The sequence below is a fragment of the Hyaena hyaena genome, unplaced genomic scaffold, assembly GCF_003009895.1.
Source record: "Hyaena hyaena isolate Hyena2069 unplaced genomic scaffold, ASM300989v1 scaffold_414, whole genome shotgun sequence".
NCBI lineage: Eukaryota > Metazoa > Chordata > Mammalia > Carnivora > Hyaenidae > Hyaena > Hyaena hyaena.
In genome coordinates, this window is record NW_024081044.1 from 1,244,341 (window position 1) to 1,269,949 (window position 25,609).

The 25,609-nt window shown below is 59.9% G+C and overlaps 3 protein-coding genes across 13 annotated transcripts in view; 2 read left to right on the forward strand and 1 right to left on the reverse strand.

The window, feature by feature from the left end:
* The first annotated feature begins 77 nt into the window (after positions 1 to 77).
* TRMT1 (tRNA methyltransferase 1) lies at positions 78 to 10,707 on the forward strand. 3 transcript variants are annotated; one of them, XM_039252251.1, is made up of 17 exons: positions 78 to 165; positions 402 to 686; positions 775 to 830; positions 1,087 to 1,229; positions 1,400 to 1,587; positions 6,900 to 7,015; positions 7,103 to 7,215; positions 7,729 to 7,877; positions 8,031 to 8,117; positions 8,197 to 8,266; positions 8,357 to 8,491; positions 8,600 to 8,685; positions 8,998 to 9,106; positions 9,194 to 9,270; positions 10,075 to 10,194; positions 10,276 to 10,405; positions 10,530 to 10,707. In XM_039252251.1, the coding sequence occupies exons 2-17, from the start codon at positions 427 to 429 to the stop codon at positions 10,677 to 10,679; spliced, it is 1,989 nt and encodes a 662-aa protein (XP_039108182.1). In that variant the 5' UTR covers positions 78 to 165; positions 402 to 426; the 3' UTR covers positions 10,680 to 10,707. The 3 variants fall into 3 exon arrangements, with proteins under 3 accessions (XP_039108182.1, XP_039108183.1, XP_039108185.1); XM_039252252.1 differs by having other exon boundaries at positions 6,900 to 7,002; positions 7,090 to 7,215; XM_039252254.1 differs by having other exon boundaries at positions 88 to 165; positions 483 to 686.
* Positions 10,708 to 12,160: 1,453 nt separating this feature from the next.
* LYL1 (LYL1 basic helix-loop-helix family member) lies at positions 12,161 to 17,996 on the forward strand. Of its 3 annotated transcripts, XM_039252273.1 has the most exons (6): positions 12,161 to 12,405; positions 12,666 to 12,885; positions 13,846 to 14,198; positions 14,282 to 14,373; positions 15,192 to 15,598; positions 17,692 to 17,996. In XM_039252273.1, exons 3-6 carry the CDS (start codon positions 13,867 to 13,869, stop codon positions 17,770 to 17,772), a joined length of 912 nt encoding a protein of 303 aa, XP_039108204.1. In that variant the 5' UTR covers positions 12,161 to 12,405; positions 12,666 to 12,885; positions 13,846 to 13,866; the 3' UTR covers positions 17,773 to 17,996. The 3 variants fall into 3 exon arrangements, with proteins under 3 accessions (XP_039108204.1, XP_039108203.1, XP_039108206.1); XM_039252272.1 differs by having other exon boundaries at positions 12,161 to 12,885; XM_039252275.1 differs by lacking the exon at positions 17,692 to 17,996 and having other exon boundaries at positions 12,162 to 12,885; positions 15,192 to 15,932.
* Positions 17,997 to 20,266: 2,270 nt separating this feature from the next.
* Positions 20,267 to 25,609, reverse strand: part of NFIX (nuclear factor I X) — a 94,833-nt gene continuing 89,490 nt past the window's right edge. For all 7 annotated transcript variants that reach the window (XM_039252265.1, XM_039252264.1, XM_039252263.1 and 4 more), the window contains 2 exons: positions 24,704 to 24,795; positions 20,267 to 20,411 (listed from right to left, as the gene is read on the reverse strand). In XM_039252265.1, the coding sequence (XP_039108196.1) occupies positions 20,397 to 20,411; positions 24,704 to 24,795 (107 nt within the window). In that variant the 3' untranslated portion in view covers positions 20,267 to 20,396. The remainder of the gene's footprint in view (positions 20,412 to 24,703; positions 24,796 to 25,609) is intronic.

The window sequence follows — 25,609 nt, forward strand, 5'->3', positions numbered from 1 at the left end:
TCCGCCGTGCATTTTGATCCCGGCCACCCACTGTAGGTAGCATCACTGACTGGCTAGATTCTATCATGTGATCTGCCCTCCCACTGTGCCAACATGGCGACGCCCAGGTCCTAATCCGGGAAACGTGCGCTCAGGCTAATTCGGTCCTGGGCACTGGGAGCTAAGGTGAGAAGGGCGTGGGCGACGCGGGGAGGGATCCAGGCAAGTGTCCGGCCCGCTCGAGGGCTTCTGGGCTCTGGCTTCTCAGGGGCCGGTACCCAGATGTCAGCTTACCGAGGCCGCAGGGTCTTCTTAATCTTTACGGATGTTGATGTATAGGCTCCCCGGCCGGGGCGGGGGGGGGGGGGGGGGACGCAGCGGTCTGATGCTCTTCTTATGTCCTCCCCCGCCCCCCAAACCAGGCTCGGCAGGGAGGGGCTCCCGCGGATGCTCCGTCCGAGGATCGTTCTGTGGCTAAGTCGGACTCTCCGCTCCACCCGCAGCCTCTGTAGAGCCGGGTTTATGGAGGGGCAGCCGCAAGGGCCGCCGAATCCGGCCGAAATGGAGAACGGCACCGGGCCGTGCGGAGAAGAGCGCGCATCCGAGGCCCAGGAGACGACGGTCACCGAGGGGGCCGCCAAGATAGCCTTCCCCAGCGCCAACGAAGTCTTCTACAACCCGGTGCAAGAGTTCAACCGGGACCTGACGTGAGCAGGGGTCTGGGGTCAGCTTGGCAAGAGGGGCAGCGGATCTGCAAGGTTGAGGGAGTGTCAGCTAACCGTCCGTCTCCCGCAGATGTGCCGTGATCACCGAGTTTGCTCGCATTCAGCTTGGGGCCAAAGGAATCCAGAGTGAGTTGAGATCCAGGCTACTTGTGGGGGGTGGGGGAGGGTCACGCTGAGCTCTCTCCCCATGCCCCGCCCCCTTTTCCTTAAAGTTGGAAAAGGCTCCAGCCACGTAGCAGGCCCTGGGTTGATTTCCTTCAGGCTTTCCCCAGGGGCTTAGAGGGAGATGTTCTCCCATCAATGTTATTATACTGAGGAAGACGGGGCGGTCTCCCAGAGGGAGCTTTGAGATCCCCTAACTTGTGCTTCCGGGTGGCCGCAGTCAAGGTGCCAGGTGAGAAGGACGTGCAGAAGGTGGTCGTGGACTTGTCAGAGCAAGAGGAGGAAAAGGCTGAACTGAAAGAGGGTGCACCCCTGGCCCCCGGAGACCAACCTCGAACAGCTGGCGTTGGGGAGATCTGCGAGGTGGGACCCCGACGTAGGAGGAGGCCGGAGCCCTGGAGTCCTCCAGTAATGGAGGAAGGGAGGCTCCTGGGGTGGGAGAGCTATAGGAAGTGGGGGGGGGGGGCTCCTTGGGGGCCCAGCAGAGGATGGAGGTGTCCACGTGAGTGGGGCTCCCTGATTACTCCCAACAGGAAGGCCTTCGGGTGCTGGAGGGTCTGGCAGCCTCCGGCCTCCGTTCCATTCGCTTTGCACGAGAGGTGCCTGGACTCCAGTCTGTGGTTGCCAATGATGCCTCTGCCCGTGCGGTGGATCTCATGTGCCGGAACGTGCAGCTCAACGGTGTGGCCCACCTGGTGCATCCGAGGCAGGCAGACGCCCGGTAGGTTTGGGGCAGAGGAGCCGGATGGCTGGGAGGCACGTGCTAGAGCAAGGCTGCCTGGGCTCAAATCCTACCATAGTCTTGCTGTGTGACCTTGGGAGAGTGCCTTAGCCTCTCTGAGCCCCAGCTTTCTTTTCTTTTTTCTTTTTTTTAAAGTCTTTTTTTACATTTATTTATTTTTTAAAAAATTTTAATGTTTTATTTATTTTCTGAGAGAGAGAGAGCGTGAGCAGAGGAGGGTCAGAGAGAGAGAGAGAGAGACACAGAATCTGAAACAGGCTCCAGGCTCTGCTCTAGCTGTCAGCATAGAGCCTGACGCGGGGCTCGAACCCACAAACCGAGAGGTCATGACCTGAGCTGAAGTCGGATGCTTAACTGACTGAGCCACCCAGGCGCCCCTGCATTTATTTATTTGAGAGACAGAACACAGGTGGAGGAGGGGCAGAGAGAGAAGGAGCCACAGAAACCGAAGCAGGCTCCAGGCTCCGACCTGTCAGCACAGAGCCTGGCATGGGGCTTGAACTCAGAAACTGTGAGATCATGACCTGAGCTGAAGTCGGATGCTTAACCGACTGAGCCACGCAGGCACCCCCCACCCCATTTTCTTATCTATAAAATGAGAATGTTAGTATTACAGAAGTTGCTGCTGATCAAATGACAGAGTGCTTAGATAGCCAGAAATAAATACCATTATGGTTTCCATTTTATTTTTCTTATTTTAAAAATGAGACAGAGAGTGCACGAATGGGGAGAAGGACAGAGGGAAAGAGAGAGAATCTCAAGTGGGCTTCGTGCTAAGGGTAGACTAGGCCTCTGTCCCACGATCTTCAGGAACATGACCCAGGCTGGTCACAGGTCACTGGGGGGGGGTCCAACCAGCTGACCCACCCAGATTCCCCTATGGGTTCCATTTTATTTTTTTGAATGAATGAATTTATTTTTTAATTTACATCCAAGGTAGTTAGCACCTAGTGCAATAATGATTTCAGGAGTAGACTCCACTGATTCATATCCTATGTATGACACCCAGTGCTCAGCCCAACAAGCGCCTTCCCTAACGCCCCTGCCCCATTTAGCCCATCCCCCCACCCACAGCCCCTCCAGAAACCCCGTTTGTTCTCTTTATTTGAGAGTCTGATTTGTCCCCGTCCTCGTTTTCATATTATTTTTGCTTCCTTTCCCTTATGTTCATCTGTTTTGTATCTGAAATTCCATATATGAGAAGTCATATGATATTTGTCTTTCTCAGACGGACTCCTTTTGCTCAGCATAATACCCTCAAGTTCCATCCATGTAGTTGCACATGGCAAGATTTCATTCTTCTTGCTTGCTGAGTAATATTCTATTGTATTAACATACCCCATCTTCTTTATCCACTCATCCGTCAATGGACATTTGGGCCCTTTCCATACTTTGGCTGTTGTCGATAGCACTGCTATAAATGTTGAGGTGCATGTTCCCCTTTGAATCAGCACACCTGTATCCCTTGGATAAATACCTAGTGGTGCAATTGCCGGGTCGTAGGGTAGTTGTATTTTTAGTTTTTTGAGGAATTCCCGTACTGTTTTCCAGAGGGGCTGCACCAGTTTGCATCCCCACCAGCAGTGCAAAAGAGAGCCTCTTTCCCTGCAGCCTTGGCAATATCTGTTGTTGCCTGAGTTGTTAGCTTTAGCCATTCTGACGAGTATGAGGTGGTATCTCCTTGTCGTTTTGATTTGTATCTGCCTGATGATGAGTGACGTTGAGCATTTTTTCATGTGTTCGTTGGCCATCTGGATGTCTTCTCTGGAGAAGTGTTTGTTCATGTCTTTTGCCCATTTCTTCACTGGATTATCTGTTTTCTGGTTGTTGAATTTGATAATCTCCTTATAGATTTTGGGTACTAACCCTTTATCTGATGTGTCATTTGCAAATATCTTCTCCCGTTCCCTTGGGTGCCTTTTCGTTTTGCTGTTTCCTTCGTTGTGCAGAAGCTTTTTATCTTGATGAGGTCCCAGTAGTTGATATTTGCTTTTGTTTCCCTCGCCTCCGGAGATGTGCTGAGTAAGATGTTGCTGCAGCTGAGGGCAGAGAGGTTTTTACCTGCTTTCTCCATGAGGATATTGATGGCTTCCTGTCTTACAGTTTGGCCTTTCATCCATTTTGAGTTTATTTTCGTGTCTGGTGTAAGAAAGTGGTCCGGGTTCATTCTTCTGCATGTCGCTGTCCAGTTTCCCCAGCACCACTTGCTGAAGAGACTGTCTTTATTCAATTGGATATTCATTCCTTCTTTGTCAACGATTAGTTGGCCATAGTTTGTGGGTCCATTTCTGGGTTCTCTATTCTGTTCCATCGATCTGAGTATGTCTGTTTTTGTGCCAGTTCCATACCGTCTTGATGATTACAGCTTTGTAATACAGCTTGAAGTCTGGAATTGTGATGCCTCCAGCTTTATTTTTTATTTTTTGGATTTTTTTTTTTTTTTTTTTTTTTTAGGATTGCTCTGGCTCTTCGGGGTCTTTTCTGGTTCTTCCATACAGATTTTAGGATTGTGAAGAATACTGGTGTTATTTTGATAGGCATTGCACTGAATATGTCGATTGCTTGGGGTGTATCAACATTTTAACAATATTCTTCCAATCCAGGAGCACGGAGTATTTTTCCTTTTTTTTTTTTTTTAAATATTTTTATTTATTTCTAGGAGGGAGAGAGAGACAGCGTGAGCAGGGGAGGGTCAGAGAGAGAGGGAGACACAGACTCCGAAATAGGCTCCAAGCTCTGAGCTGGCAGTCAGCACAGAGCCCGACACGGGGCTTGAACCCACGAACCGCGAGATCATGACCTAAGCGAAAGTCGGACGCTTAACCGACTAAGCCACCCAGGCACCCCAGTATTTTTCCTTTTTTGTGCGTCTCTTCGATTTCTTTCATAAGCTTTCTATACTTTCCAGCATATAGATTTTTCATCTCTGTGGATAGGTTTATTCCTAGGTATTTTATGGGTTTTGGTACAATTGTAAATGGGATCGATTCCTTGATTTCTCTTTCTGTTGCTTCGTTATTGGTGTATAGGAATGCAACTGATTTCTGTGCATTGATTTTTATATCTTCGACTTTGCTGAATTCATGGATCAGTTCTAGCAGTTTTTTGGTGGAATCTTTTGCATTTTCCATATAGAGTATCATGTCGTCTGCGAAGAGGAAAGTTTTACTTTCTCCTGGCTGATTTGGATGCCTTTTATTCCTTTGTGTTGTATGACTGCTAAGGCCAGGACTTCCGATACTATGTTGGAGAACAGTGGCGAGAGAGTGGCCATCAGATGAAAGCTCTCAGTTTTTCCTCATTGAGGATGACATTAGCCGTGGGTCTTTCATCCATGGCTTTTATGATCTCGGAGGTATGATCCTTCTGTCTCTACTTTCTTGAGGGTTTTTATCAAGAAAGGATGCTGTGTTTTGTCAGATGCTCTCTCTGCAGCTATTGAGAGGATCTTGCGGGTGTATTCTTTCTTTTATTGATGTGATGAATCTCGTTGATTGTTTTGCTACGGTTTCCATCAGTACTTTTATACATTCAAATAAGGCAGCACATATCTGGTAGTAAACAAAACAGAGTCCTGACAAAATCCCTGACCTTGTGGCATTCACATTCTAATGCAGGGATCTAGCACACAACTGCCTGGGAGGCCCCCTGGGAGGCCAGATCTTGGGGTTTTGGTTTGGTTTTTTTGGGTTCACCAGGGAAGAATGTTTTTTACATTTTTTTTCTTTTCTTTCTTTCTTTCTTTCTTTTTTTTTTTTTTTTTTAGAAAGAGATTGTGGGGAGAGGGGCAGAGGGAGTAGGAGAGAGAGAATCCCAAGCAGGCTGCACGCTCAGCGCAGAGCCCAGTGAGAGGCTCCATCCCATGACCTTGGGATCATGACCTGAGTCAAAATCAAGAGTCCTCCACCAGCTGAGCCTGGCATCCCATGCTTTTTTTTTTGCATTTTTAAAGGGTTTTTTAAAAGGCACCATTTGCGGCCCACAAAGCCTAAAATACTTACTCTCTGACTTTTTACGGAGCACAAATAAACAAAAAGTTTTTGCTATGAAAAGTATTTGCTTTCTGGACTCTATTAGAGCCTGATAGGAAACAAAGTCAGGGACAGCCAGATAAATGAGCAAACTATATAGTGAACTAGAGGTGAAAAGTGCTCTGGGAAAAAAAATTGAAGGTTGGAGAGGATGGAGGAAGGTGGTGGGTGGGTTGCAATTTTATTTATTTTGTTTTGTTTTATTTTATGTGGTTTGGTTTAAAAAATTTTTTTAATGTTTTATTTATTTCTGAGAGAGAGAGAGAGGCAGTGTGAGCAGGGGAGGGTCAGAGAGAGAGGGAGATACAGAATCCAAAGCAGGCTCCAGGCTCTGAGTTAGCTGTCAACACAGAGCTCGACACGGGGCTCGAACCCAGGAACCGTGAGATCATGACCTGAACCGAAGTCAGATGCTTAACCGACTGAGCCACCCAGGTGCCCCTAAAAGTTTTTTTTAATATTTATTTTTGAGAGAGAGACTGAGACAGACCATGAGCGGGGGAGGCGGGGAGAGAGAAGGAGACACAGAATCTGGAAGCAGGCTCCAGGCTCTGAGCTGTCAGCACAGAGCCCAATGTGCTGCTGGAACCCTCAGATCAGGAGATCATGACCTGAGCCGAAGTCAGACGCTTAACTGAGCCACCCAGGCGCCCCAATTTTGTTTTATTTTATTTTTTAAGTTTTTAAGAATTTATTTTGAGAAAGAGAGAGGGGGGAGGAGGGAGGGAGAAAACAGGAGCGGGGGAGGGGCAGAGAGAGACAGGGAGAGAGAGTCCCCAGCAGGCTCTAGCTCCTGAACTGTGAGATCACCACCTGAGCCAAAGTCAAGAGTCAGATGGATGTTCAACCGCCTGAGCCCCCCAGGCGCCCCAGGTTGCAATGTTAAACAACACCGGCAGGGTAGGCTACTTGGAGAAGGTAGCCTTTGCATTTCCTCACCTGCAGAGGGAACCATCCTCATTCCAAATGCATAGATTTGCCCTGAAGGTTATTTGATTAAATGAGTTCATCCATAAACTGCCTGGAACGTCCCCAGGCGTATATATGTCCCATCAGCGTTCCCCATTACTATTGCCACTGTCAGACGTGAGTACGCGGAGGTCCAAGGAAGAAAAGTCATGGGGTTCGCAGAGGGCCCGGCAAGGGTCCGAGCCTAGGCAGCCGGAGGCCAAAACTGTCACACCGAATGAGTGAACATGTGTAGGGGACAGAGCAGGTCCCCGGCGCAGGGGGCTGAGGTCCGGGCCCCCTTGCTCCCAGGACACTGATGTACCAGCACCAGAAGGCATCGGAGCGGTTTGACGTCATCGACCTGGACCCCTATGGCAGCCCTGCCCCCTTCCTGGACGCCGCGGTACAGGCCGTGAGTGAGGGAGGTGAGGCCACGCCCACATGGGCACTGGGCGGGGCGGGGAGGGGCTGGGGTTGCCAGAGGGTCCCCGCCGCTCAGGCCTTCCTTGCAGGTCTGCTGTGTGTCACCTGCACCGACATGGCAGTGCTGGCGGGGAACAGCGGAGAGACCTGCTACAGCAAGTACGGGGCCATGGCCCTCAAGAGCCGGGCCTGCCACGAGATGGTGAGGGCCCCCCTCTCCCCAGCCCTTCCTCCCCGCAGACCCGCTTCCTTCCTCCAGGCAGCCAGGGCCACATCCATCCCAAGATGTTAAAGCAAAGCATGTCTCCAACCAGCCGAGTTCTAGCAGGATGACGAATTGCCGTGGGGATTCAACAGGGCAGGGGCTTTGGCTTTGACTTTGTTCCGTGAGGGCCCTGTCATCAGGTCCGTGGGGCAAACCGGAACACAGGTCTTTGGAGCACATCGCATCGCGCGGGGCGCCCGGAAGGTGCCAGCCGGGATAGTGGGCCTGTGTGCCCCTTAACCACGTGGTAGCCCCAGGAGGGCCTTAAAGAGACACAGACTGTTGTGATTTCACAGACGAGGGCACTGAGGCATCCCCTTGGCAGGGGTCACGCAGCAGGACGCTTGGGACTGGGCTTGGACCACAGGACCCTGAGCCTGGGCTTGTGGGCACCACGTGCGGCCCTGGGGTGGCCGGGCTGCTGGCTGAGCCCCACATCCCACCCCCCAGGCCCTGAGGATCGTCCTGCACAGCCTGGACCTCCGGGCCAACTGCTACCAGCGCTTCGTGGTGCCCCTGCTCAGCGTCAGCGCCGACTTCTACGTGCGCGTTTTCGTCCGTGTCTTCACCGGCCAGGCCAAAGTCAAGGCGTCAGCCAGGTCAGTCTGGGGCAAGCAAGGCTGACGGACAGAGGGAGGCAGCAGGGCCTTTTGGGGTCTGGGAGGAAACGGGGCTCCTAATGGGGAGGAGTTGGGGTGCGGCGATCAGTCTGGGAGCTTATCCCCTGTGCGCCCCCCCCACCCCCACCCCAGCAAGCAGGCGCTGGTGTTCCAGTGTGTGGGTTGCGGGACCTTCCACCTTCAGCGCCTTGGCAAAGCGGCAGGAGCCTCTGGCGGCCGGTGAGCAAGGGTGAGCCCGGGAGGAAGGTGAAGGAGGTGTCCCAGGGTCACCGCCTCCTAGCTACCCCACTCTCCGCAGGGTCAAGTTCTCTGCGGCCTGTGGTCCCCCGGTCAGCCCTGAGTGTGAGCACTGTGGGCAGCGACACCAGGTGAGGCAGGGCAGGGGAAATCAGGGGGACACTGGGGTTCTGCCTCTCTTGCCCCCTGCCCACCCACCACGCCCCCTCCTGTGTCCCTAGCTCGGCGGTCCCCTGTGGGCGGAGCCTATCCACGACCTGGACTTCGTGGGGCGTGTCCTGGAGGCTGTGAGCACCAATCCCAGCCGTTTCCACACCTCCCCACGAATCCAAGGGGTCCTGAGCGTCATCACCGAGGTGGGGGCCGCGCTGGGAGGGGGAGGGGGCCCTCCCACCTGTGTGGGGCCATCCTTCCCCCACCCAGCCCACACCCATCCTGTCCCCCCCCATCCCCACCTCCTGCAGGAGCTCCCGGATGTGCCTCTCTACTACACGCTGGACCAGCTGAGCAGCGCCATCCGCTGCAGCACACCCAGCCTCCTGCAGCTGCGGTGAGGGCCCGGTGGGGCGGGGCGGGGGGGGGGAGGGGGGGTCTGTGCCTGCCCTCCGGGTGCCCTAGGGCAAGGCCACCCTCAAGGCCAGTGTCTGGGGTAAAATAGTTCTCCAGCATGCCTGCGTGCAGGTGCTCAGAAAAGAGTCGGGGGCCACTTGGTGAGGGGCCTGTCTCCCTAATATGGTCACTGGCGCTCCCTGGGCCGTGCAGTCACCATGAGATGTGCAGCTGTCCAGGTGGCTCACACCGGCACGGATCAGCGCTGGCTTTGGGGGCCAGCCCCCCACCCATGGCCCCCCTTGGTTCCCAGGTCGGCCCTCCTCCATGCTGGCTTCCGGGTCTCACTCTCCCACGCCTGTAAGAATGCTGTGAAGACGGATGCCCCCTCCTCAGCCCTCTGGGACATCATGCGCTGCTGGGTGAGGGCCGGCCTGACCCGATGGGCGAGCGAGGGCAGGACACGGTCAGGCCCGGCGTCCCCTTGACCTTTGAACTTTGCCTCCCAGGAAAAGGAGTGTCCGGTGAAGCGGGAGCGGCTGTCAGAGGCCAGCCCTGCGTTCCGTATTCTCAGCGTGGAGCCCAGGTACGAGCACTGGGGTGGCTGCCCGTAGGCGTGGGGGGCTCGGGTGTGTGCGCAAGTTGCCACAGATACTTCCCTACACAGACACATGCTCTTCAAGTGAGACCCAGAATCTTCCCACTTCCCCTCTGCTCTGCCTCCCCCCCCGCCCCCCGCCCCGGTCTGGCCCCATCACTGCCCAGCACTGGCTGCTGTCTGTCTCCTGTCCCAGTCCTTCCCCCACCTCCCCGCGGTAGCCACAGCACACCGGTGAGGACTGGAGTCAGGCACGTCTGCCCTCTGTTTAGGACCTTCTGTAACTCCCACGTCACTCGCTAGAAACCCAAGTTCTGCCTGCAAGCTATGCACCATCTCCCTGGCCTCTCCCTTCCCCCCTCCCCCCATGCTCCCTCCCTCTCTCCACACGGGGCCTTCTCCCTCCCACTCCCCAGGCACAGCGCTGTCCCCTGTGCCTAGGGCACCCGGTCCGGTCCAGTGGCTCTTCCCTTGCCTCTGTCCATCCTGTCCTGCTCCCCTTCCCCGTCTCCCCCTTCCCTTTGTCCTGCTCCGTTTTTCTCAAAATTCTCACTCACATCCTAACACAACGCAGCGAACTTCCCTCTGACTCGCCCCACTGTCTCCTGCGCCGGCCTCGCCTGCCGCCAGTTTCGGGCTCACGGTGGGCACTGGATACATGTTCGTGAACCCGATGAGAATTTTGACCTGGGCAGGCAACGCAAGGCACGTGGAGCCACAGGGAGGTTGGCAGGGGGTCGGTGCGCACCTGTAGGGCACCTGGCCCTCAGGCCCCCTCTGCCACGCCCCCAGGCTGCAGGCCAACTTCACGGTCAGGGATGATGCCAACCCCAGCTCGCGCCAGCGGGGACTCAAGCGCTTCCAGGCGAACCCCGAGGCCAACTGGGGTCCCCGGCCGCGTGCGCGGCCAGGGTGAGTGAGTGGCGGGTGGCAGGGGGTGGGGGGGCTCATCCGGGCCAGGACGGGGTCCCAGCTCCTCCTCCCGCTGCACAGGGGCAAGGCAGCAGGTGACGCTATGGAGGAGAGACGCAAGCTGCACCAGAATAAGAGAAAGGAGCCACCTGACGACCCGGTCCAGCGGGCCGCCCGGCTCAAGACCTTTCCCTGTAAAAGATTCAAGGAGGTGAGGCACCTCCACCCCTCAGGGGGGCAGGCAGGGCATGGGGAGAGCTCCCGGTCTAGGAGAGGGACTCAGCAGAGGCCGCTGGGCTCCGGGCCAGGGTTCACACCCACTGTCCTCCCACCAGGGCACCTGTCAACGCGGGGACCAGTGCTGCTACTCCCACGGCCCCCCAGCCCCTGAGGACGCCACCGCAGCTGCCTCCCCTGACCTTCCAGAGACCTCTTCCCAGAACCCACCTAGGTCTGGCATTGCCACTGGTCCAGGTGTAGACTGAGCCAATAAAGACGTGTCACCTTGCCGACTGCCATTTGTCTGAGTGGGGAGGCTGCCTGTGGTCTGTCTGTCCATCTGCCTGAGGGGCTCTGTCCATCCCTCTGGCTCCATGTCCGGAGTCTGCGCTCCTCTGTCCACCTTTTTTTTTTTTAAACTCCCTGGGGAAGCTCTGTGCATCTGGAGGTTTGCTTGTCCCTGCCTGCATGAAGTGTTGTCCGTATCTCTGTCTGGAGTGTTCTGTCTGTATGGGGCTGTGGGAGCTGACCATCCGCCAGCGGGGTGGTCTGTCTTTCCTCGCCGCCAGGTGCTCCGCCACCCCCATCGCTGGTGCCTGCAGTTCCCGGGTTGGCCACGGGGCGGCAGCCGTGTGCTCGTGTCCGTGGGCCCTCCCCTCCACCCCCAGCGCCCAGCCCCCAACCCCCGCTGGCGTGCTCCCAGACACAGGCGGGCCCTCCAGTCACCCAGCCCCTGCCCTGCCTCGCGTCGCCGCCTGGTTTCTCTGGCCGAGCTCCCCACAGGGCCGTGGTGGCGGAAGCCGGACCGGAACCAGGCGCCTTGTGCATCCGCTCCAGGCCAGGTGCTTCCTGCTCCGCGGCCCCTCGGGCACCGGCGGGCCTGCAGCTTCCCCTCCCCTCCAGGACAGAGGGTTAGCAACGTTAACGGAGAGGCTTAGGGCAGAATCCCCACCCCCACGTGGTAGCTGCCCCCCCACCCCAACATCTTTCTCTTGGCTTCCTCCCCGCCTGTGAAATGAACCTAATCCTAGAAGCTAGTTTGTAGGTAGGGGTAATCCCCTAACTCGGGCTCAGAGCTGAACTCTTCGCTTCCCTGGGGCCGTGGGTCGGTTGGAGGCCAGGCTGGCTCCTGGGGCTTCACCAGATTCTCGGGGGAGTGGGAGGTGGGGGTGGGGGAGTCGTAGCCGTGCTGCGCGGCTCCGGCAGTGCCCCGGACCAGTCCACCGCAGGCAAAGTGTGATCCACCCAGGTGGGAGGGCCCTGGACGAAGGTATAGTCTTGTCCCTGCTGCCTGGCTGTTCCCAGGGCCCCGCCCCTCCAGCAGGCCCAGCCCGTGTTGAGCACCCCGACGGCTGCAAGATACTCGCCCAGCACGTCTTTATTACCGACCTCAAAGTGGCCTGTGATGTGGGATGAGGGCCAGAGACCATCAGGCTGGGGCTGTGTGGCCTCGTGGCCTAGAGGGTCCGCATCCCCACAGGACGGGCTGGGGGCGCCTATTGTAAGGTCCCGCCAGCCCCGGCTCCCTAGGAAGTACGTCCCGGCCGTGGCCCTTCCTCTTACCCTCCTGAGCCCCAAAGGGTGGTGTGGATAGCAGGCCTGGGGGCCCAGGACACTGGGCCAGGCAGGACACGCGGGGGGGAGACTGTCAGAACTGCCCTCCCTCCAGTGCCCCAGTCTGGGGTGGGGGTGGCGCGAAGCCGGGTAGGCGTTCTGTGAAAAGAGGAACAAAGCAGGGTGAGGAGAGGAGGAGCAGGAGGGGGCCCTGGGTCACGAGGCCCCAGACTGCCGGAAAGGGCTCTCCTCCACTGCCATCAGCGCGGACACTTGGGCAGGAGGTGTCCAAAGCCGGAGGCGAAACCCAGGCGATACTGGAGGCTGCCGCCCCCCCCGCCTCAGTTTCCCCTCTGCGTGCATCCGGATACCTCACTCCCAGCCGCGCGCTGGGTCGGGTCCGGAGAGGCCCTGGGCCACTCCAGTGCCTGGGAGGAGGTAAGGTGAGGCCCTGAGGGGTGACGGCCCTGTCCGTCGCCGGCCAGGGGGCGGGGCCGTGAGGCCCCGGCTCGGAGCTCCCCGCCCGCCGGTTTCCTCCGGGGTCAGCCCGGCTCCTTATCAGGCGCGGCCAGTCGGCCAGGCCCTTATCTGTGCCGGCCCAGCATCCTCCGGCGCGGCCGGGGGTGAGAGGGAGGAAACTGGGCCGCCGGGGGCGGGGAGAGGGCGGGCCGGCCGGGAGCAGCTCACTTTCCCTCGAGGGATCCACGCCGCCGCCACCGCGGTCGCCGTGGCCCCAGCGGGCCCGGGAAGAGGCGCAGCCCGACGTCGCTGCCGGGAGGGGGCGGCAAGCTCCCAGCGGCCCAGAACGCCGAGGCCGGACCGGATCGAGGCCACGGAGCCTGGCCTGAAGCCGAACCCGCATCCTGGCCCTGCAGGACAGAGCCAGGGCTCTGATCAGGCAGCAGGACCAGCGCCGGGGTAAGAGCGGAGTCCGCCTGAAGGTGGGGGTATCCTGGGACCGTCTGTATTCATGCATTGCATGCTTCATTCATTCATTTATGGCGGGGTGGGGGTCATTACGCGAGAGCCCAGGCCAGCTTCTCCAGGGCCTAGGTAGGGAAGACGGGACAGAGAGGCCAGGAGGCCCAGAAGTTGCTGGGACACTCCAAGCCATGGGGCCAGGAGTGAACAGGGACATCTAAGCAGGTTGCCAAGGAGCGGACGCTGATGGGGTGGGGGAGGTGGGGGAGGCGGCTGATCTGATCGGGCCAGAGAAGGATTGGCACATGACTGTGTACTGGGCAGTGGGGTCAGTGTTTGGGATCCCAGGTCAGCGTTTTTTATCGTAATGTCAGCAGTGGGGTCACAGGCTTAGTAAGGGGGACATTTTCAGTGGGGGTAGGAGTCAATGGAGCGATTATAGAGGACTTTCAGGGTGTGACATGGAGGCGTTCAGAAGAGCCTCGGGGTCATAGCTGAGGACCACATGGCCAGCAGGGTGATGGGGGGGGGGTATCAGTGAAGGGTCAGAGTCAACTGTAGAGGGATTCTAAGGTCACACACTATCAGTGAGGGGTCTCAGGATCAGATCTGAAGGTTACACGGCCATCCTGGGGGCCACAGGATCTGTCATGGGTTCCTGGCCTCACCCCTCGCTCCAGCCTCCAGGTGAGAAGGATTCTGGGATGAGGGAGATTTATTTGCTCAGGAGCTGGGCAGCTGAGGCCCTCATGGGTCACAAACGGCTCAGAGATGGCACTGCCGAGCTCGACGCTGCCCAGAGGTTCACTGGGTACGTCCTGCCCTGTGTCAGACCCCCCTCCCATGTACTGGCGGTTTCAGGACCCACCTGCTTGCTCACTGACCCACTTGCCCTCTCATCTGAGGGCTCTGTTGCGCTAAGCAAAGTGCGCGGCAGCTGATTCTTCCCTCCCACAGGTGAGCACCCCCTCGGGGTCCATGTGCCCGCCCCAGGCCCAGGCAGAGGTGGGCCCCACCATGACTGAGAAGGCGGAAATGGTGTGTGCCCCCAGCCCAGCGCCCGCTCCGCCCCCCAAGCCTGCCTCACCTGGGCCCCCAAAGGTGAAGGAGGCGGGCCGCCGAGGCTCCTCCCCCCCCAGGCTGCCCCCTGGCGTGCCAGTGATCAGCCTGGGCCACGCCAGGCCTCCGGGCGCAGCCATGGCCACCACGGAGCTGAGCGCCCTGAGGCCCCCCCTGCTGCAACTCTCCACCCTGGGAACTGTCCCGCCCCCCCTGGCCCTGCATTACCACCCTCACCCCTTTCTCAACAGGTCAGTGGGGGGCTGGGACCTGGGGGGGATCTGGGGCCAGGGTCCTTGCCCACAAGGCATTAGTGACCCGCGACCCCTTACAGCCTCTACATTGGGCCGGCAGGACCTTTCGGCATCTTCCCCAGCAGCCGGCTGAAGCGGAGACCCAGCCACTGTGAGCTGGAGCTGGCCGAGGGTGAGTGTGTGTGTGTGTGTGTGTGTGTGTGTGTCCCTCTCTGTGGGGATTCATGTCTTGCACAGGGAGTGATGTGGCAGGTGCACACAAAGGGGCCCAGGACTCAGGCTGCACTCCTGTGCAAAACCACAGACCCACGGCCAGTCCCACACAACCACAGCCCAGCCACCAAGCCACAGAGAGTCATGGCAAAATGTACCATGGCGTGGGGGGGGGCACAAAATGACAGCTCCAATCGAATGCACAGCCACGCAGGAAACAGCCACAGGACAACCACCACCACACCAGAGACAGCCACACAACCACAGCCACTTAGGACCACGGCCACACAAGAGTCAGCCACAGAACCACAGCCACACGACCACAACGACACCTGGCAACGATCATACACAACCACAACCACTGAGATGTCCAGGGAGCTCACACAGCCACCCGAGACACAGGACCACGGTCCAGCCCGGGGACCTCTCAGAGCCATGTGCACATCCAGCCACGTGCAGGGGAAGAGTCAGAATGAGGACGCAGGCACAGTTCCCTAGGGAAGCTGGGCCATTGACATAAAAGTGTGGGACAGTCGCGTTTGGCTGCCTGCAGCCTGGGCCGGTGAGGGTCCTGGTCCAGGCGGGAGAGGGGAGGAGCTGCTCACTAGCAGGGGAGCTGCCCAGGGATCCTACTGGTGGAGCCCTTGGATGGAAAGAGCCCCAGCCCACCGCCTGTGCGGGAGTCCCCTGGAAGATTCTGGGTGCTGAAGGGAAGGCCCGCGGGGGCGCCCCCTGCGCCTCGGCGGGCGCCGAACCTGCCCCTCCTGTTCGCCGCAGGGCACCAGCCCCAAAAGGTGGCCCGGCGCGTGTTCACCAACAGCCGGGAGCGCTGGCGGCAGCAGAACGTGAACGGCGCCTTCGCAGAGCTCAGGAAGCTGCTGCCAACGCACCCGCCCGACCGGAAGCTGAGCAAGAACGAGGTGCTCCGCCTGGCCATGAAATACATCGGCTTCCTGGTGCGGCTGCTGCGCGACCAGGCGGCCGCCCTGGCCGCAGGCCCCGCCCCGCCCGGGCCCCGCAGACGGCCAGCGCACCGAGGCCCAAACGACGGCGCCCGCCGCGGGCCTTGTCGCAGAGCCGAGTCGGCGATGCGCTCGCAGCCCGCGCCCCGGGCCGGCCCCGACGGCGGCCCCGACGGGGCGGCCCGGCCCATCAAGACGGAACGAGCGGCCGTGAGCCCTGAGGTGCGGTGACCTCCGCGGCATTGCCTCGGAGCGAAGGGGCACCGGGAACTCAGTCCAGGGCGGTGGAGAAAGGGACAGCCGATGCTCTGCGCCTGCTCTGGAGCAAACTTCCCCGAAGAGGGACCAGTGAGGACGTTCCCGACGGGGGAAAAGGGCCCGGGGATCTGGAAGGGGCCCTTTAGGCCTTTTTATCCCCCACTGCCCGCTGGAAATGGCCTTTCCCGCGTCTTCCTCCGGGGGACGAGGTTCAGGAACCAACATGGCAGATAGGTCAACGGACTGAAGTGGTGCCTTTTTCTCCCCCCCCTCCCCCGAGGCTGGGGTCACCGAAAGAGGTGGGGAGGGACGGGGTGGGGGGGGGGGTTGGTCTTTACCCTTCTCACCCGCGCCCCCTCCTGGAGACTCGTGGATACGCGCTCCCGGACCGCGTCCGCGGCGCGCCAGGTGCGCGGAGAGAGGCGCGGGATCGACGCCGGGACACCCCCCCTTCCCCCCCCAATCCCGAACCGGCCCCGCACGACGGAGTTAGCAAAGGCTCGGGCGCTCTTACTTTTGTTTTTCTTTATTTCTTTATTTCACATACACATTAGCCATTCAATGGAGAAGCCGGAGAGAGTCAGGCAAAGATGGTATAACAGAAGCGCAGTGACGGGGGCGGGGCGGGGCGGGGCGGGGCGGGGCAGAGAGGGAACATACGGGCTGGCTGCCTACTTGCATTCCGCTAGGACACTGAAAACCCAGAAAACAAAACAGACAGTAAACTACCCTTGTTTCTTATGTATCTCAGTGCAGAGACGGGGGTGGAGGGCAGAGAGAGAGGGGGAGACCAGGCTGAAGGAGGAGGAGCGGAGGGACAGGGGACGCTAAGGGGGAAGCACACCAAATCCATTAGTACTATATATAGATACTCGTATATACTGCGTTTCTTAGCCTAAGAAGAAACTTGTTTGACGGGACGGGCGGCCTTTGCGGTCCGCGATGCTGGTGCTGGTCGGGCGCACGGATCTCCCGGGAGGGGCCGAAGCGGGGCTGGCCCAGGCTGGCTTGGGGGGGAGGGGGGCGCCCCGAGGGTGGGTGGGTGGGGGGAGCAGAGGCGGGGCTGGGGTGCCCCTCGGGCTCTCGATTGGGGGACGAAATTTCTCGTGACTTTATTGCTCCTTTATTTTCTCTCATGTGGGGGGGGGGTCCGTTCAGCACGGTCGGGGTGAGGAAATGGTGGGTCGTCTGAGCCACCCGGCCCCTCTGGGACCCAGAGCGCGGCGTCCGCTCCGCCAGCACGGGGGTGAGAACAAGGCACTAGGTCGGCCGGCCAGCGCGGGGGCGGGTGTGTAAGGCAGTCGACGGGGCTGGTTGCAGGGCGGGGTGGGGCTGTGTGCGGGGCCGTGTGCGTGCGTGCGTGCGGGCGCGGGCCTGGGCGAATCGACCTGTCAGCGTGGCTGGTCCTGTCCTGGAGCTTCGAGCCTTCCTCGTGCTCCCCGGTGGGTGACCAGGCTGGGGGGGTGGGGGGGCCGGAGGAATGATGTTGAGTTGGGGGCGCCGGGGAAAAGAGAGGGTAACTACCAACTTGCTGAGCGCGCTCCTGATAATGCTGGTGAGGGTCAAGTTGGCGTCTGGCTCAAAGAAGGGCGCTCGGGGAGGAGAGGGGGAGGGAGGGAGGGAGGGGACATTTGTTCGTTGGCATTGACCTCTGCGGGGGAGGGGCTGGGGATCCCCCCGCCGCGCCCCCGTGCCCGGACGGGGATGGGGCGAGGAGGGGACGCTGGGCCCTGGGGAGGGGGCGCCCGGGGAGACCCGCGGCCAGAGCAGCCCAGCCGCCGGGCTTATGCCGCTGTCCCGTTCCGTTAAACTCAACAAAGAAGGGATATGCGTGTTCCTAACAAGTGCAGGATATTTAATTGATTCATAAACTTATGTATAATAGTTTGTGGGTTTTTTTAAACGTACTTTATAATGTAAGAAGCACCAGGGTTTTTATGTTGAATTATCTTAAAAATAATTTTCTCTCGTCCTTTTCCTTTTTGATCTTGGTTGTTGTTTTTTTTAATGTCGAGGTGTTTTTTTCTTAAACTCTAAAATGTGAACGTTTCCTTCAGCCCTCCCACCGAAACCGAGAACGAACGACGAAACAAATAAAAACCCCAGATCATCCTCGTCAACGCAGGAAAACGACTTAAAAAAAAAAACAACTGAAAACGAACAAAAAAAAAAAAAAAAAAGGAAAAAACACTCAGCTTTCGTTATCCCCGCGCAGGGCGGGGCAGGCCCAGTTCTTTTAGCGTCCCCGGAGCCGCGAGGACATTACAACAAAAATAGAATTTTTCTTAACAATCTCTTAACATACAAAGATAGGAAAACTCTCTGATGCATTGCACTTGGTTCAATGAAAAAAAAAGTTCATTTTCCCCATATATATTTTTTGTGGGTTTTTTTTCTCTTCTAACACGTCCCCACATCTCCTGTCGCCCTCGTAGCCCCTCGCCTGCCCCTCACAACGACACTTGGGAAAGGAGCGGCCCCCCACCCCCCTGCCCTGCCCGGGCAGCCCCACCGGGTACGCTCCGGCCCCGGGCCCAGCTGGCCTGCAGCTTCCGACCTCGCCCGGGCGGGCGCCCCGCCGACCCCAGCTCCCGAGGGCCCACCGCGCCCGCGGCCCCGATTGTCTTCGAGGGAAGGGGCGCATGCAGCCGGGCAGGGGGTCCCTTCCGCTCCCCTCTCAGCTCTGACCCTGTTTAGCCAACCAAACTGAAAAATCATTGCACTTTGACCGCGCGTCACGCCCGGCCCACCCGGCCCCCCACCCCCCGCCCTACTCCCCACGCCCCCCACCCCAGGCTCCCGGGGGATCCCCTGTCCCCTGCTTCTCAGTCCCGGTCTTCCCCGAGGGCTGCACGCGGACCGGGGAGGGCCTTCGCTCAACTCCCAACAAAAGCCACCCCTGGGGCCAGCCACCTTGTGGCTTCCAGTTGAGGACTGCACCGCTAGCGGCCCCTGCGGCCCCAGGTAAGGGCCCCCCTTCCTCCCCAGCCAGCTCCCTCCCCCTGCTCCCCTCCCTCCCTGCTGGGGCCACAGCCTCACCAACTAGATTCACAATAAATAAAGCCCACAACCCACCCCTGCGGTGCAATGTTGGGTTGACTGACTTTCCGAGGATCCTGACCTGTGCTTTGTGTTTTCATACAGTTAAGAAAGAGAGAGAGGCACAAGGACTCGAGAAGGGGGGAAGGGGGCCGAGGAAGGGAGAGGCAGGGAGGAGGGAGTAAGGCACAGAAAGACAAGCCAGAGGGGCCAAGTCACACCCCGAAGGGGAGCTGGGCATGCTCTTGCTTCCCTCCCTCCGAGGGGGGGGGCTTCTGAAGACCCTCTGGACAGGCCCCCATCCATCCCTTGGGGGGGAGGAAGGGGCTGCAGGGAGGGGGAGAGGAGAGCTACTTCCTGTGGTGTGTTACCAAATTGTTCCCAAGTTGCTCAGATGGAGGAGTTCCCAATTGCAACAGCAAAGACCCAAACAATGAATGCCCCACCCCTAAATAAAGAGTAAAGACATTACAGCTGAAATCCAGAGAGAAGTGGCCAGGAGGCCCGAGTGGTGGAGAAAGTGGGGTTGGGGGGGGGACAGAGAAAGCTCCAAAACACTTTTGAAAAAGGACGACACCCAACACCCTCCAAAGGAACTGAAAGTCGGCGAGCAGGACGCCTACCTAGCGCAGGTGGCGGCTTAGCCAGTGGCAGTGGCGGCTGCCTCGTCCTCCTCGCTCGGCTCCGGGGTCCCCTTTCTGCTCCACTCTCCGGCCCGGCCACAGCAGGGCTGTCTGCGTGAGGGGCAGGGGCAGGGACCAGTGGGGCGGAGCGAGGGCACCTGCATGCAGGGCTGGGGTGTGGAGGCGATCGAGGGCCCGCCTCCCCTCACTTGCCCGTGGCGCGAGAGTGATTTTCCTGGCCTGCAGAGAGGAGGGAAGAGGGCGCCTGTCCCGGGCCGGGCCGTCGTTGTAGCATTCCGACGTTTTCCTACCGACTGTACAGAGGAGTCTGGGGCCCTGAAACCGCGGGGTGGAGGGGCAGGACACCCTCCCTTCCAGGAGCAGGACACCAGCTTCCTGGCCACCCCGGCGGGGGGGGGGGGTTCTGGCCCAAAGGTAGGGCAGGGGAACCTGGAAGCCACCTTGCCTCACCTAGTCCAGAGCAGCTGGGGAGGGGGGCGGGGTGGGGGTAGCCAGAGGCCAAGGCAGTGGGGGGGGAGGTGCTGGGGGAGGCGGGGCCAGGCAGGGAGGAGGCAGAGTCTGGAGGGAGAACCTCGGATCTGCACCCCATCATTTGTACAGGCTTGTCCTCCGAGCTCCCTAGTGAAGCTCGGCCCGAGCTGGGGGTGGGGCTCCCCTGGGACGGGTGCGGGTGGAGGACAGGCCCCTTTAGAACCGTGCTGGTCGCTTTGTTGGGGTGATTTCGTTCCTTCCCCGGAAGGAGGGGTGGGGTGGGGAGGGGAGAAAGGCAGTTCTGTTGCATCCTTTCTTTCTTTCTGTCCTCTACTTAACAGAGTCCGTTTTGCATGTTTCTTTCTGCTTGGCTGCTGGTGCACAGCTCCACCGAGGCCTCTTCCGAGGGCTCTCCGAGAACTGGGCTGCTTCTGGGGGCCTGCAGGGGTCCCCGGGCTGGAGGAGAGAAGGGCTGAGTGGCTGACGACGTCTAATTTTTGCTTTTCGGTGGGGCTGGGCTGGGGGATTTTTCCACGTCTCAAAATTTTCTTCTCCCCCCGTTTGAGGAACCTCTTCTTTACATTTTGTCTTTTCTTTTGTCGATCTTATCAGAGGAACCAGGACTGAAACGGGACAAAAAAGAAGCGATGTTGAGAAGAACAGGCCCAGGTCTCTTCTCGCTCCCGCCTGGCACGCCGACCGCAGGCCGGTGCCCAAGGCCCCCCGGGACGGCCCCGGCTCCAGCAGAGCCAAGGACACCAGCACCCCATGGAGAGGTACATCCCCATTCTGTCGGCACCTCCGATGGGAATCCCGCCGCTCCCAAGAGACCCTGCCCCCCAGTGCTAGAGTCCAGCTGGCCTTCCCGTGGGCACTGTGCCCAGCGGGTGGGACCCCCGTGGCTGAAGCTGGCACAGGCACAGACCTGGGATCTGGCCATGTTTCCAATTGTTTAGGTTTTTGTGCGGGTCCTGGAGGGTGGGGAGGATGCCAGGCTGGCGCTTTTGTCCCCAGAGGGGTTTTGGGAGTGGGGTGGGGGTGGCACAGCTTCTTGCTGAGTTTTCTTTCTGTCTCTTTGGATTAAAAGCAGAAATTCCCGTCTGTACTCCCCCAGCCAAGGTCCCACAGGCTGAAAGGCTGCGGAGGGAGGGGGGACGCCACATGGCTTCAGTCCCTAGCGGTACCAGGCTTGGGGGAGGGGCTCTGTAGCCCACTGTGCTTGATCCTCTATCCTCAGGGCACCTGGCGCTGGGGCAGGGCCCAAGGCTCCCTGGGGCAGGACTGGCTTCCCTAAGGATGCCAGCAGGGGGAGCCACGTCCCCACAAACGAGCCTTGGTGGCTACTGATCACAAAATACACCTGACCCGGAGGCCAGGCAGCCAGCGCTGCCCTCCACCAAAGGCTCTGGCCCCACCTTGTGGCCAAGGGGCAGTGGGGGAGGTTTGGAACGGGGAGGTGTTCTCTATGGTCTGCAGCACCTGGGTAGGCCTGGCAGTACCCTCGGGGCAAAAAAGGGGTCCCTGAAAATGTATTTCGGGGCCCCCGTGGGGCTCTGGGTCACAGACTCAGCTCTGCAGGGGCCAGGCCGAGCTAACAGAGCGTGCGCTGGGTAGAGCCCCAGTCTTCCCCGGCTCCAACCCCACCCGGAAGCCAGATGAAGAGGATGGCTGATCGGCCTGAGGCTACGCAGCCCAGCGCTTGGCCTCGCCAGGACTCGAACGCCGGGCACGGTTCAGAGCCAATGCTCCTAACTGCTACCTGCGCCACGCTCACCGGGAGCCTAGGGCCAAGGCTGCCACACTGGAGTGAGGGCCTGCGGTGGCCAAATCGGCCAGCTTTCCCAAAGAAGCCAAAAGCCCAGACAATTTCATGTGAAAGTTGTCAATGTTTAAAGCCACTTGTTTCAGACACACAGATTATGCTGCGAGCCGGGCTGCCCCGCAGGCTCTGGTTTGGGACCACAGGTTACCCTCTACTGTGAGACAAACAAATCGAGCCGCAGTGCTGGAAGGGGCCTGGAAGGTCCCCGAGAACCTCCTGCAACGACGGAAACATTCTGGTTGCTCTATCCAGTCTGGTAGCCAGTAGCCACACGTGGCTCCTAAGCAATTGACATGTGGCTAGTGGGACTGAGGGACTAAAGTCTCCTCTAGTTAGTTATTTAATGTAAACTTCAACAACCACACGTGGTCAGTGGCTGCCATAAGGGATGGTGTGGACGGAGGGTATTTGGCAACATGGGGGTCTGGGGCTGCCGCAGGATCGGGGTGCTGCTGGCATTTGCTGGATGGCACGCATGGAGGAGACCTGCTCCCCCCCGCCCCCCGACAGCGGGGCTCCCAGAGGATCTGCCCAGAGTCCGGCCCCAGCCACTGTCGGAAGGCCACAGGGAGGCTCACGGCATACTTGGCACTACATGGGGGAGACCCAGGCCCAAGGCACCCCCGGGGTTGTTGGCGGGGCCGGAGTCGGCAGCTAGCCCCTGGGGCTCCGATCCTGGCATGAGGCGGTGGGCAGGGAGCTGCCTGAGTGACCTGTCACTGTAGTCTCAGGCCTCAGTGTTCTCTGGAATGCCCTTCCCCAGGGGAGACCATGCCGGAACCCTTCTGCCACGGCTGTGTGAGCCTGGTCCTCACCCTCCCTGTGAGGGACGAGGCAGAGGGACATGGAGGGCCTGCGTGGCCCCTGGCTTTGTCAGACCAAGCCCAGACCCCAGGCTGGCCCCCTTGGGCCCCCACCCCCACCCCGAGCTGCACAGCAGGGGGGACAACCACCAGTGGTCAGATGGGGGAGCCCACCCCCCAGAGGAAGACTCCGGTTCCAGTCCCAGAGTGAGGGACGGAGGCAGTTCCAGGAAAGCTCCCCAGGGCCTCCTCACGGAGCCCAGGAAAGGGGGGGCATCTGCTGCCAAGCACAAAGTGACTTGTTCTGCTCACCCTTTCTGCTCCGAGCCAGGTCCAAAATTGATTAAAACTAAGTAAAAAGCGCTGCCCAGGGAATGACAAAATTGCTAAAATTCTCTTTTCTTCCCTCATTCTATTGTTCTCTCTCCATCTGGTGCTCCGGAGGTCAGCTAAAGTCACTGGTTACTGTGGAAACCGCCCCCCACTGTACCCCCTGCGCCCGCTGCAGCCGCCTGCCTGCCCCCAGGCCCAAGGGCTCTCTCTCTCGGCTGGGCTGGGCTTGTCCGGCTCCAGTCTCCCCCAGCGTCACCCCCGGACACACCTGCCTGCTGAGGCCCGGGGGCCCAGGCCCCTTGCCACACAAGAGGAAGAAAAACCATTTCCCAAACTTGCTTCAAACTCTGACTTGGCCCCAAAGTCTAAGCAAAGTGCAGAGCGAGTGAAGGAGGGAAAGCACACGGAGGCGGAAACAGGCTGAGTGGGGGGAGGACTCCAGCAGTGGTCCCCAAGAGTGAGCAGGGGACACAGCCAGAGCTCTAGGCGGCTGGGGCGGAGGGAGGGAGGGCGGGCGCGAGTGCGATGGAGCCCCGCTGCCTGGTGCCAGCCCACAGCCAGGAGGGGAGGCCCGCCTGCTGTCCCTTCCCCTGGCACCCCCTCCCGCCCTCTGCCAGCAGGGCTCTCTCGGCCTCCCTGGCACAGAGCAGCGGAGGGGGCTGGCTCCAGCCCCTGCTCGGAGCCATTGTTTTTCTTCTCAACACCCCCAAGTTCAAGTTCATCTGGGTGTTACATCATGTCTGGTTGCTCCTGGAAACCAGACGGGTCAGACGTGACTCTGGGGAAAGGGGGTGGGAAGCTGGAGGGGGTTGAAGTTCCCCTCCCCTCCCCTCCTTGCCACTAGGGAGCTCTGAAGTTTGAAGTTTGACAAAGTTTTTTGGCTTTTTTTTTTTTTTTTTTTTTGAGGGAGGGAAAGGAAAAGGGAAAAAAAACAAAACCTCAAACCACACACACAAAACTTCCATCCACCAACTTTCTCTGGACTCAGGCCTCAGAGCACTAAAGCAGCAGGAGCCAAAAGAGGTGGCCCTGGGGCCCTGGGCTGAGGTGGGTTTCCTGGGGCCGCGAAAGCCTCCACCGCCTGGGGCTCACAGGGTGCTGTTTTTTTGTAATCCGTGAAAAAGAAAGATACTTGCATGTTCTTTTCCGAGAAGCCCCACACTGTACAAGCAGCCTCTGCCCTGCTCCCGAGGTGGGTCCACCCTGCACCCTAGGGCCCTGGGCTCCGGGGGGCTATTCCCAGCCTTAGGGCGGGCAGCAGGCACAGGGTGGAGGGGGTCCACATGCATGCATGTGCACGGATGCGTGTACGAAGGCGGATCCAGGAGACCCCAGCAGGGGGACTGGAGGTCTCCTTGTGAGGACTGGGGACAGACTGGGGAGGGGGGGCTCGACTGGAGGCCCCAGCAGCCCAGCCTCCCCTCTGACGGGACTCCCGGGGACTTGCGGGAGGGGCCTCCAGGGTGGCAACAGGCCCTGCCCTGCCCTGGGTGCCAGAGTCTCTGGGCGTGCAGCCCAGCAGGACGGCTCTGCCCCTCCTCCAGCCCTCGCCCAGCCCACCCAAAGCCAAGGAAGAAAGGAGGGCTGGGGGCCAGGGCTCCCAGCTGGGGCGGGAGGAGAGCAACAGGCAGACGCTGTCCCCTTCCCTACGGGGCCTCGGGCTTCCACCAGGCCTGGCCCAGAGCGCCTCTAGCCTCGGGTCTTTGGCCGCCTTCCCCAGGGCCGGGGCTGTCAGAGCTAATTATCCAATTAGCTGATTAGCCAGAGGACCTGGGGGCTGCCTGGGGAGGCAGGCTCAGCTGGGCACGCCGAAGCCCGGGCGCTGCAGCCCTGCACTAGCCCCTTCTCCCGGATCGGCCCCAAGGAAGCGGGCTCTCCCCCAGATGCCCCCGCCGCTGCCTATGCCCCCCACCCCCTGCCCCCTGCCCGCATCCACAGCGTGGGTGGGGCCTCCTACCTGAGACTGCTGTGGGATGTTCAGAAAGTTGCCGTCCCGGGGTCCGATGCTGACAAACCGGTTGGCAGAGGAGGCGCCTGTCGTTGCGAATGCTGTGGGGAGCAGGGGAGAGAGGGAGAGACCCCGTGAGGCCTTAGGGCCTGCCGGGCACTGCCCTTTGGGGCTGCTGAGAGAGGGAGAGACTGGATTAGACCATGCTGCCAGGGCGTAGGCCGGCAGTGGGAAGGCCAGGCCGGAGGGGTCCCATCGTCCTCTCACTGACCAGGAGCACACACCGTCCCCCACCCCCAGCGCTCCGCCTCAGCCAGCCGTCCTCTCTCCTGGCCCAGGGTGAGGGGGGGCCCCAGAGGCGTTAGCGAGGTCCCACAGACCCTGTTCTGTTACCTAACCAGGCACCGAGCAGGGCTGAGGACAGCCCTCATTGAAGTAAGGTCCCCTTATTTTCCCGCTGTCCCTCCCGGGCCTGGAAAGAGGGAGCCCGGGAGGGCAGGAGGGTGGGAGCTCCGGCGGGCTGGCCCCACCCTGCTCCAGGAAGGGCGCCTCAGCCATGCCCGCTCTCCAACCAGAGCCCCTACATGGGTGCTGCACCACTTAGCCACACCGGGCGGGCCCAAGGATGGGGCTGATGGCTCAGGGAAGCTGAAGGGGCCACCGGAGGGCTACGCGGGGTGGGACAGGGTCAGAGAGAGGAGCTGGCTGCCAGCTGGGACCCCAAAGGTGGCAAGGCTCAGGCGCAGCCGGCCCTCTCGTCCTCTGGTGGGTGTGGGCCCGGGGCGCCAGAGGAGGAGGCTGGAGGGCCTGCCAGTGCCCTCGGGCCTCGGCGCCCAGGGGCGGCTGTTCTGGAGCCTGAGGGCGCAAAGGGGCAGCCAAACACCCCTGCGCTCTCCTCAGGTCTTCTGGCTGGAG

Bases quoted from the DNA above. Each gene is read 5' to 3' on its own strand.
- TRMT1 (XM_039252251.1), top strand. From the start codon at position 427: ATGCTCCGTCCGAGGATCGTTCTGTGGCTAAGTCGGACTCTCCGCTCC. The intron at 1,230-1,399 runs GTGGGACCCCGA...TACTCCCAACAG, and splicing joins GCGTTGGGGAGATCTGCGAG to GAAGGCCTTCGGGTGCTGGA. The intron at 10,406-10,529 runs GTGAGGCACCTC...TCCTCCCACCAG, and splicing joins CCTGTAAAAGATTCAAGGAG to GGCACCTGTCAACGCGGGGA.
- LYL1 (XM_039252272.1), top strand. From the start codon at position 13,867: ATGTGCCCGCCCCAGGCCCAGGCAGAGGTGGGCCCCACCATGACTGAG. The intron at 14,374-15,191 runs GTGAGTGTGTGT...TGTTCGCCGCAG, and splicing joins TGAGCTGGAGCTGGCCGAGG to GGCACCAGCCCCAAAAGGTG. The intron at 15,599-17,691 runs GTGCGGTGACCT...CGTTTCCTTCAG, and splicing joins GAGCGGCCGTGAGCCCTGAG to CCCTCCCACCGAAACCGAGA.